The sequence below is a fragment of the Camponotus vicinus genome, unplaced genomic scaffold, assembly GCF_025532165.1.
Source record: "Camponotus vicinus isolate PSW18456_S1 unplaced genomic scaffold, iyCamVici1.0 SCAF_7, whole genome shotgun sequence".
Classification (NCBI taxonomy): domain Eukaryota; kingdom Metazoa; phylum Arthropoda; class Insecta; order Hymenoptera; family Formicidae; genus Camponotus; species Camponotus vicinus.
Genome location: NW_028141979.1, coordinates 17,396,716 through 17,407,841, shown reverse-complemented (window position 1 = coordinate 17,407,841; position 11,126 = coordinate 17,396,716). Strand labels below are relative to the sequence as shown.

Here is an 11,126-nt window from a genome sequence, read left to right as displayed (position 1 = left end):
AATTACTCAAAATACAGTGGCGTATGCCTCATGTAATATTGAACGAGATTAATAAATTGTCGATGTTGCGAATGTTGGAAAGCGGACGATACTTGAATATGAGTTTCCGATCGTGGGATCTATACGAATTTCCTCTGCTGCATAGCACGACTAAGCATTCGTGGACCGTGAAAGCCGCCTCCCAGTTAGAGAAACCACGATACGTGATCTTTGCATTGCAAACTGGTAAAAAGAATTCAGTGTTACAAGGTGTTACATTATTCGATGACTGCAAATTGACCAACGTTAAACTCTATTTAAACTCGGAATTTTATCCCTACGATGATTTAAATTTAGATTTTGAAAAAAATAGATTCGCCGTCCTATTCGACATGTACTCTCGTTTTCGCAAATCTTATTACGGATGCGATGATGACGCAATGCTGTTAACCATTTCAAAGTTTCTACATTGCGGTCCTCTCGCGGTCATTGATTGCTCGCGACAAAACGAGTCTGTCAAAACTGCTACCGTGGACGTAAGAATAGAGTTTACGTAGGGAAAATATACCGGCGAATACTACCGCCTATTGTCTCATCTTGCACGATCGGGTTATCGAATATAATCCATTGACCAATGTAGTCCGCAAAATTACATAAGTCAGCAAATATCCCCTCCAATGCGCATGAAGGAAAATATATAAAAGATTGAGATGATTTGACTATCGACATCAGTCTGCGATCAGATCTTGTCATCATGGCTGTGCCAACGTTTGTGGATCTACAAGGATTTATCGTTGGGAAAAATTTTATCGTGAAGGAAGCTGCGGTTCTGAGAAAGGGATCCGTACTTTCTCATTACATTTTTACATGTCCCGAACCATGGCACATGCTCACAAAATCTGAGAGATGCCAGGTTTTATGGCTGATGAAAAATCACCATGGATTATCGTGGGATGATGGACACGTTTCATATTGGAAATCGAAACGTTTAATTACGACGGCGGTGATGAGTGCAACGGAGGAGGATGATGCGTCCACCTCTCGTATACGTTAAAGGGTACGAAAAACGACAATGGCTAGCCGATATACTGGACGATGATGGGAGAAACGATGTGATTATCGAAACTTTGGACAGACTATGAGGATGTAGCTTCTTTAAATAAGTTAGATGTTAAGAATACTGTGCGTTGTGAAAATCATGTAAAAAATTGCGTTTTACAAAATGTATTTAAGATTTATAATTGGTGGTCGAAACATCATGATAATGATTCATCGAATCCATATTTATAATAAATTGATGATGATGCAATATACTTTTATCGTCTTTCTTATTCTCTCCTTTCTTTCCTTTTCCTTATCTATGTACGTGCGCAGTATCGTGTTTCTGTACGTGACACAGCTGCCACAGATATTGTATTTCGATACTGCATTGTGATACATGATAAAACATTTAAATATTTGTTTGATATTTGAATATAGTTTTACGTTTGATAGCCGTTTGTTTCCGTTCGACGGGCGTTTGATAGCCGTTGATTTCCGTTCGACGGTCGTGCGATAACCGTTCGACGGTCGTTCATTTCCGTTCAACAGTCGTTCAACGATCGTTCGACAGCCGTTCGACGGCCGTTCATTTCCGTTCAACGGGCGTTCAACAGTCGTTCAATAGCCGTTCGATAGCCGTTCATTTCCGTTCGACGGTTGTTCGTTTCCGTTCGACGGTCGTTCATTTCCGTTCGATGAGCGTTCATTTCCGTTCGACGGGCGTTCGATGACCGTTCAATTACCGTTCGATCAGGGTTGACGCATTATATTATAATGTTATATTATATCATGCTAATTTGCATGGGAACATGCATACTTTGTCTTGCGACGCGTTTTTGGTAAAGCGATAATGATACGTCCCTGTTCTAAAGTTTCGTACCGAGACGACTGTCTCCTCACAAAGTCGCGATATGATGATATTAATATTATATACTATGCTGAGTTACATGGGAACGCGCATACTTTTGTCTTACGACGTGCTTTGATATGGTGATGACGCCACATCTCTACTATAAAACCTCGTGCCGAGACCTCGTTGCCTCGTCACAAAGTTGTGGACAGTGCGCGAGTCGAGATTCACAGTTAAGGGGTTAAAACTTTTAAAAATAATGGATCGCGTAAATGTTTACCCTGAGTGGAAGAGGAGAATGTTTAATTTGTTGTGAATCGTGTTCTTCAAATTAACCTTCCTGTGGAACGTAAGTAGTGTTTTTCTATGATTATTTTGTGAAAAATTGTGAGAAAATGTGTGTTTATAATAATTTTTTTGTCTTGTAGTACCGGGATGAAAACTCAACGAATCGTATAAATCAATCGTAAATTGCACACTACAGATTTCACGGAATCTTTCAAGTCCTACCATTCTTCTTCTTCTTCGAAGATCTTATATGGCTCTTCTCCGAACAGCTGTCGCAAATAAAAGTTGTCGGTGTATTTCCAACTATTCAATGGGAGACTTATGTAAGCATCATTTTTATATTAATTAAAATTTATTAAATAATTTAAAAACTGATGAAATGTGTGTACTCTTCTGTTTCAGGCGCGACCTTCCCCCAGCCCGACGCATCGCCCCCGTAGCCTTCCAGGAGCGGCCTCCCCCCAGCGCCCCCCCCTTATTAAATTTTAATTTTATATTTTTTAAATTTTATATTTTTTATATTTTTTTATTTTTTTATTATTATTTTTAATTTTAAGTACACACACACACACACACAAATGTATTACACACATTCTAATAAATTGTATATATTTTAATTAAAAAAAGAATGTGATTATTTACGCGCCTCTCCTTGCGTTCCCATCTCTTGCGTCTCTCTCTCTTGCGTTAGTTGTAAGTCTCGCGTTAATCATAAGTCTCTCTTTCCTATGCATTCTCTCTCACTCGCGTTGTTCTTGCAATATCGTTCTCTCTCGCACGCGTTGTCTTGCGCTATTATCGTTCTAAGTCTCACGATATTATAGTTCTCTCTCTCGCACGCATTAATCATAAGTTTCTCTTTCGTATGCGTTCTCTTCGCGCTATCGTTCTCTCTCGCACGCGTTGTTGTTGCAATATCGTTCTCTCTCGCACGCGTTATCTTGCACTATTATCGTTCTCTCTCTTTCATATGCTCGTCGCTATCATTCACTTACCTTTGCGTCGTCCTTCTCCCACCTATGCCATCTTACAATGCGTCGTTCTTGTCGCACGTTGATGCCATCCTTGTCGCACTGTCCTCTTCACACACTTAGCGCTATCCTTTTCCCACACGTAGCGCTATCCTTCTCACATCTTCGCACTGTTCTCCTTCTGCGGATCCCCCTTCCTCGCGCGAACCCCCTCGTCCATCGCACCGCGGTTCCCCCTTCCCCGCGCGTGACGTCACTCCCCCCGCGCCGCGGTTCCCCTCGCTCCTCACCCCCCCCTAAAAGGACCTGGGTTAGAACTCTCCTAGTCTTCCCCCCGTGGTGTGCCACCTCGTCGTGGTGGAGGGGCCCCCCTCTCCTTGGAGAATGGGTCTAAGAGCACACCATTGCACTCCCTCGTCTCCTGTTGGCAGATACGCCGGCGGAAGATGGGAAGAGGTTTTCTGTGGCCTTGGGGTTATCGCCCATCACGGATAGGGGTTGGCGGCCCTGACTTCAATCGCCCGGCTGCACGGAGCCGTTAGGGGAGGATTTCTATCCTCTCCCCTTGCACTTTCTACTGGTGCCCCCGCTGAGGGGCTTTGGTGGGGGATTGGGGGTGCGGATCGGGGCCACTCGCCTCTGGCCTGGTTGGGTGACTTAGCCACCCGGCCGGCCTTTCAGGCTTGTGGCTTCTGGTCAGTGACACCCCAGCGAGTGAGGGCGTGAATGGGTGTGTGGAGGGTCTTTGACCCTGGGTGTGTGGGATGAATGTGTGAGACACGGCTGGCCCCCGTGGATATTCCCGGTAGACTAACCAAGGGGGGAGTAATAGCTCCCCGACCGCGGGGGGGGGGATGATGTCGGTATCTGACCTCTGTCCTGGAAGATGCAGGTATACAGGGTGTCCTACACCACCCGTACACCCCTTTTCTTTCAAAAACTAAGCATTTTAGAGAAAAACGTTTTCGACAAAGTTGTATGGTTTTGAGGGGAACATAAGATGGTGTCATTGGTTTGACCTTGGATGGCATCGTTAAGGTGAGGTCAAGGACACCTTTAATTTCTTAAATGGAACCATCTATTTTTTATTGCATATTCTTATAGCATATGTCGAGAGCTTTCCAAAACACTATAATAAAGTATTTTTTCATCAAGTACTTTTCGAGTTATAAGGCTTGAAATAATTTCTAAATTTTACATAAACCATAAAATATCTAGTAAAATATTCATTTTTCGATTATCTTACCTTAATACTTTTATGTACAAAATAATAAGAGGAATCAATTGGTGTAAAGAAAACACAAAATTGTTTCGAAAAAAAAAATGTAATTTGCAATTAACAATTACATTTTTTTTTCGAAACAATTATGTGTTTTCTTTACACCAATCGATTCCTCTCATTATTTTGTACATAAAAGTATTAAGGTAAGATAATCGAAAAATGAATATTTTACTAGATATTTTATGGTTTATGTAAAATTAAGAAATTATTTCAAGCCTTATAACTCGAAAAGTACTTGATGAAAAAATACTTTATTATAGTGTTTTGGAAAGCTCTCGACATAAGCTATATGTTCGAAAATCGTAAAATTCATTCCGAATTAGATTTCTTAAATATATTATATATATTTCAAATAATATTTTATAACTCGAGAGTTCTAAATTAACGGGCGTCGAGAAACTTCTCGAGACCTCTAATTGCCAGAAAAACTCGATCGTTCGAGTTATCTTCAATTTTTTTGGGACATACGAAACGCGTGTCATAAACATTGACAATAATAACATCAAACGTCGACCAAAATCAGCGTGACGTACGGGCATGCGCGCCCATACGTCACGATCAGCTGATTGCCAATCAGCTGTTCCAAAAAGACTGCGCGCATGGCAACCGCGAAAAAGCCGACGTTAGACCTCATCGGCGGCCAATTATACGCGGCGCTATGAGGTCACCGCTAAATAATTAAAATTATTGGTCCACGTTGCAACGGGCCCAAAATCACACACGCTATAAAACGGGCACCGCACATGGGCCCTCTCGAAGTCTCGCACTTTTCGCTTAACCGCATCTCTCGTTAAACCGCTGACTAAAAAACGCTTTTTCTTATAACGACCGCTCATTCACTCGGACTCTCGCTCTCTAGTTAATTGCCTTTCGGAAAACCGCTTCGATCAAACCGCTGAATGATAACCGCTCAATAATCTGAAACAGATTAACTTCTCAGACTCGGTGTATATATATCTTTGTCTTAAATTATAATTGTGGACTCGTACAATAAAAAACCATAAAAAACACCAAACAATTACGTGTCGTGGCTCGTTCTTATTATCTACTCGTGTGGTGTCCTCCTGCGAAACGTTAACGCATCGCGCTTCTTGTATCGACGCGTTCACCCGCGAACATTTCTGGTCCTTCGAGCCGGATCTTTATCCGCATCCGCAATTTCGTGGGTGAAGTGCTCACGTGGTGAAGTGCATCCTAGACAGACAAACAAGCCAAAATGAGTGCCGATCTAAAGACGTTATTGGAGGCGCAAAGCGACATCCATGGTCGCATGTCTCGCTCCGTAGACAATCTGCGGAAGATGGGTGTCAGCAACATCACCCTTGGCGCCATCCAGGCTCGTCTCACCATCCTCGACAACCTGTGGGGGAAAATCGAGGCTCAGCACGAGCTCCTTCGGGCGGCCCTGAAAGAAAGATATCACGAGAGTGAGTACGCTAAATCTGACTTTATCGCGGAATCGACTTACGTGACTCAGCGAAATACGTTGCTCGGATACGCCGATAAGCTAAAGACTGAGCCGTCCACCGCGTCAAAATCCGAGCCAGGTCAGGAGCACGCTCTAAGAACGTCGCTGCCGCGCATCAAGCTCCAGACATTTTCGGGCGAGTATGGAGATTGGCCAGCGTTCCGCGATCTCTTCGTATCGATCATCGGCGACAACACCTCGATCTCTGATGTCGAGAAATTGCATTACCTCCGGTCGTGCTTACAAGGTCCTGCGGAGAAACTGATTCGTCCGTTGCCTATTACCGGGAGCAATTATGAGCGCGCATGGTCGATCTTAAGCCGGCACTACGAGAATAAGCGAGAGTTAATTCGAGCCAATTTCGCCGCATTTACCTCCGTGCCGAAGATGAAGGCTGAGTCTGCCCAAGAGTTGAGCCGCATCTTCAACGCCGTCACGACTGCCGTCAACGCTCAAGAGAGCATCGACAGGCCCATTGCCTCCTATGGAATGGACCTCTTTAACTATCTCGTAGTCGAGCTCTTTGATCCGCAAACTCGGCTCGAATGGGAGTCCGCGACGTCTGATTCCGTCGATCCACCGAGCCACGCCGCCCTAGAAGACTTCATCTCAAAGCGGATACTCACCTTAAACGCCGCGAAGCCAAAAACCGTTGCAAAAACCGGAGAAAACTCCCGGTCGGCGAAGTCGCACTTCGTGAAAAACAATCCCGACGTCTCGAAGTGCGCCTTGTGCAAAGGGAAGCACTCCCTCATGCAGTGCACAGACTTTAAAGCAAAGCCCGCGAGCGAGAGAAAAGGCATCGTGGAAGCAAACCGACTTTGCTATAATTGTCTTGGCAACCACTTAATGGCGAAGTGCCAGTCGGTCAAAACTTGCTTCACGTGCAAATCACGACACCACACTTTGCTTCACGGCGCGTACACACCATCCGACGGAGCGAACTCGTTATCCACCACGCGACTCGCGTCGGACTCCAAGGCGATCCTCCTCGCCACCGCACGCGTCATTATCAGCGACCACCTGGGGAGACCGCAAGACGTTCGTGCTCTAATCGATCAGGGATCAGAAGTTTCCTTGGTCTCTGAGGCCCTGGCGCAGCGGCTGCATCTGCCACGAATCCGCTCCTCGATGGTCATCGCTGGTATTGGAGGAACATCCGGAGCCACTCGCGGAAAACTGTCTTTGAGACTCTCCTCTGGGGTGACAGGAGCCATCCTTCCGGTCGTAGCGTACGTCCTTCCGCGCCTCTCGTCGTACCAGGGACCCATCGTGCGAAGCAGCCTCACCTGGCCACACATTCGCGGCCTTTCCTTGGCGGATCCGCAGTACCTTGATCGGGATCCGATCGACCTATTGCTCGGCGCTGACGTGTACTCCGCCATCCTGCAGGATGGTCTCCGTAGAGGGCGCAAGGACGAGCCAATCGCTCAACGGACTTCACTCGGATGGATCCTGTCAGGAGGTCACCGAACTACGCTCCAGAGCAGCCACAACATTCACCAATGCGCCATTGACCATGAGCTGAACGACCTGGTTCAGCGGTTCTGGGAGCAGGAGAAAGAACCCTCGGCTCCTGTCGCTCTCATCCCAGAGGAAGAGAAGTGCGAGGAACTATTCACCCGCACTCACCGCCGCATGCCATCCGGACGGTACGTCGTAAGACTGCCGCTCTCCGGACCGCCTCCGTCTCTCGCCGAGACCCGCAAGCCGGCCGAACGCCTGCTGTCCGCTATGGAACGCCGCCGTGCCCAGGACGCTCAGTTCGGCGATCTGTACCGCTCCTTCATGCAGGAATACGAGACCCTGCAACACATGGAGGAAATAAGCTCACCGCTAAATCAAGACACCGCCGTATGCTACTTACCGCACCATGGAGTGCTGCGGGACACTAGCACTACAACCAAACTTCGTGTAGTGTTTAACGGATCACAACGCACGAAGTCCGGCGCCTCACTAAATTCTCACCCGCTCGTCGGAGCCAATCTCCTGCCAGGTCTCGCCGACGTCCTCCTACGTTGGCGCTGGCACCGCTACGTTCTCGTGACGGACATCGAGAAAATGTACCGTCAAATCCTCGTTGATCCAAAGGACCGCGATCTCCAACGGATTCTCTGGCGGTACAACACCACCGACAAAATCCGCGAATACCGTTTGAAGACCGTAACGTACGGTCTAGCGTGTGCGCCATTTCTGGCAATACATACCCTCCGCCAGCTCGACGACGACGAAGGACCTCGCTTTCCATGTGGAGCTGATGCTCTGCGCCGCGATACCTACGTGGACGACATCGTGACCGGAGCCAGCACCTTGCCGGAGGCTACCTCTCTTCAGATGGAGCTTCGAAGCCTGTGCACGGCGGGCGGGTTTCCGTTGAGGAAGTGGGCGGCCAACGACTCCAACATCCTGGCTGGAGTGCCGAGGGAACACCAACTCACAACATCACCCGCCTCGTGGTCTCACGAGGGGCACTCAACACTGGGGTTACACTGGCACCCGGCAGGCGATCACTTCTCATTCACTATCCAGGTCCGGAAAATCACAGAATTCACCAAGAGACGCGTCCTCTCGGAAACCGCGCGCCTATTCGATCCTCTGGGTTGGCTCACTCCGGTCACTGATTGCAAAAATTTTAATCCAATCCGCCTGGCTGAAGAAGGTGGATTGGGACACCCCTCTTCCGTCGGCAGACACACAATTGTGGAAAAACCTCCTTTCCGAGCTCCCACTCTTGAACAAGGTGAAAGTCCCTCGCTGGTTGAACGGCGACGGGCCAAACACCAAAATCGAGCTCCATGGATTCGCCGACGCTTCGGAGCGAGGATATGCCGCGGTCCTATACCTCCGCTCCACGACGCATCATCAAACCACACTTCACCTCCTGACGGCCAAGGGCAAGGTCGCTCCAGTGAAGCCTGTGTCGCTGCCGCGACTCGAGTTGTGCGCTGCCACTCTGCTAACCAATATTGCGGTCCACTCCCGCACTCTATTGAATTTGTCTACAGTGCCTGTCTTTCTATGGTCGGGCTCCAAGGTAGCGCTGTGTTGGATCCAAGGGCACGCTTCTCGCTGGAAGACTTACGTGGCTAACCGGGTGTCGCACATTCAGGAGCACCTTCCAGAGGCACAATGGAGACACGTGCCCGGACGGGAGAATCCAGCGGACTGTGCCTCTCGAGGAATCCCGCCCAACGCTCTGAACAATCATCCACTGTGGTGGACGGGACCTGCCTGGCTTCATCAAGGCGAACCTTCCTGGCCAAGCGGAGGTGGCAGCATGGCCGATGCCGAGCTTCCCGAGCAACGCAACGTCGGCTCGTTCAATGTCGTCAGGCAAGTGATCATCAAGCCTGAGATTCTCCTCCGCTTCTCCTCGCTGCACCGGCTCTTGAGAGTTACAGCCTGGTGTCGTCGCTGGCGACACAAAGCCACGCCATCAACGCTGCACTCCACCGACACCGCACCAACACTCGAGCCAGACGAGATCAACGCGGCATTGATGCACTGGATTCAAGCGGCCCAGGCACTGCATTATCACTCCGAGGTCTCGTCGCTGAACAGGAATCGCACCATGCCACCACGTAGTCCACTCATCAAACTAAGTCCATTCCTGGACGACAGTGGCTTGATGAGAGTCGGGGGCCGACTAAAAAACGCAATCCTCTCGCAGGACGAACGGCATCCTCTAATCGTTCCGCCGGCGTCCTGGGCTCATCTCCTGGTGGATTCCTGCCACCGTCGAACACTACACGGAGGGGTGCAGCTCACCCTCGGAATGCTGCGCCAACGGTTTTGGATTTCTCGAGGTCGAGCCATCGTCAAAAGGTCAATCCATCGATGCGTAACGTGCACACGATGGCGAGCCGCAACACCACAACCAATGATGGGCAGTCTTCCGCTGGAAAGGGTGACTCCTGCCCGTCCATTCCAGCGTACGGGAGTTGATTACGCCGGCCCGATTCTCATCCGAACCGGCAAAGGGCGAGGTCACCAGGCACACAAGGGTTTTATTGCTGTGTTTGTCTGTCTCAGCTCCAAGGCGGTCCATCTGGAGGTAGCGTCGGACTACACGGCTCAAGCATTCCTGGCTGCCTTCCGCCGCTTCATTTCCCGGCGAGGCCTCTGTCACGAAGTATTTTCAGACTGCGGCACTAACTTCGTTGGAGCAAGCCGGGAGCTTCGAGAGATGTTCCGCTTCTTCATCCGACGGCCGTCGCATCGCACAGGTGGCAGCCTCCGACGGCGTACGATAGAGGTTCAATCCCCCCGCAGCACCTCACTTCGGCGGACTCTGGGAGGCGGCCGTCAAGTCCACGAAGCATCACCTCCGAAGGGTCATCGGCGAGGCCACACTTACCTTTGAGGAAATGACGACCCTCCTCACACAGGTGGAGGCGTGCCTCAATTCACGCCCGCTGCAACCACTGACCGACGATCCGGACGACTTGACGGCACTCACTCCCGGGCACTTCCTCATCGGGGCTCCTCTTCTGGCCGTGCCCGAGCCGTCGCTGGCCACCGAGAAGGACAGCACGCTGTCACGATGGCAGCTTGTACAAAAATTGCGCGACCACTATTGGCAGCGGTGGTCGCGCGAATACCTCCAAGCGTTGTCATCCCGACCGAAATGGACCAGGAGCGAAGCAGGCCCGAAAATAGGAGACCTGTGCTTAGTGCGCACCGAGGTCACACCTCCAACCCGGTGGCCACTCGCACGAATTACGGCACTGCACCCGGGAGACGACGACGTAACTCGCGTGGTCACCGTGCGCACAACATCCTCAACGCTCCTCCGACCGCTTGTAAAAATCGTCCTGCTACCCAAGGCTCTCGACGCACCGCAGCCATCGTCTCTGGATGCGTGAAAAATCACAACTTTCTATATCGTTCTTTAACCTGTATATATGTATATTACACTTCACTTGTTTTATATTTCTGGAAATACCGCGTGAAACTGCATTCAATTATACTCGTGCACATTCGGTACTGTGTGCGATTCGCGAGCCGCGTTATCAATTCTTTTGTTTCTATATTCTCTTTCTCGCGTTAATCTCGCGCTCACTGTCACTCATCACATCACTTCACTTTCATATTCTTAATATTCACAATCATTCTTGAGTTCACTCCATTCGCGAGATCATTCACTAAACCACTCCGTACATTTACATTATTCACCACTGTATAATTCTCATTACTTTCACACGATACTATTCTCGCGAAAGGCACGAATAAACTGAACAACACGTG

General features: G+C 49.0%; 1 protein-coding gene across 1 annotated transcript; it reads left to right on the top strand.

Annotated features, from left to right (window-relative positions):
* Positions 1-5,627: 5,627 nt before the first annotated feature.
* Positions 5,628-10,744, top strand: LOC145974282 (uncharacterized). Its single transcript, XM_083104081.1, has 3 exons — positions 5,628-8,787; positions 8,885-10,011; positions 10,133-10,744. The coding sequence occupies exons 1-3, from the start codon at positions 5,628-5,630 to the stop codon at positions 10,742-10,744; spliced, it is 4,899 nt and encodes a 1,632-aa protein (XP_082960207.1).
* The last annotated feature ends 382 nt before the right edge of the window (positions 10,745-11,126 follow it).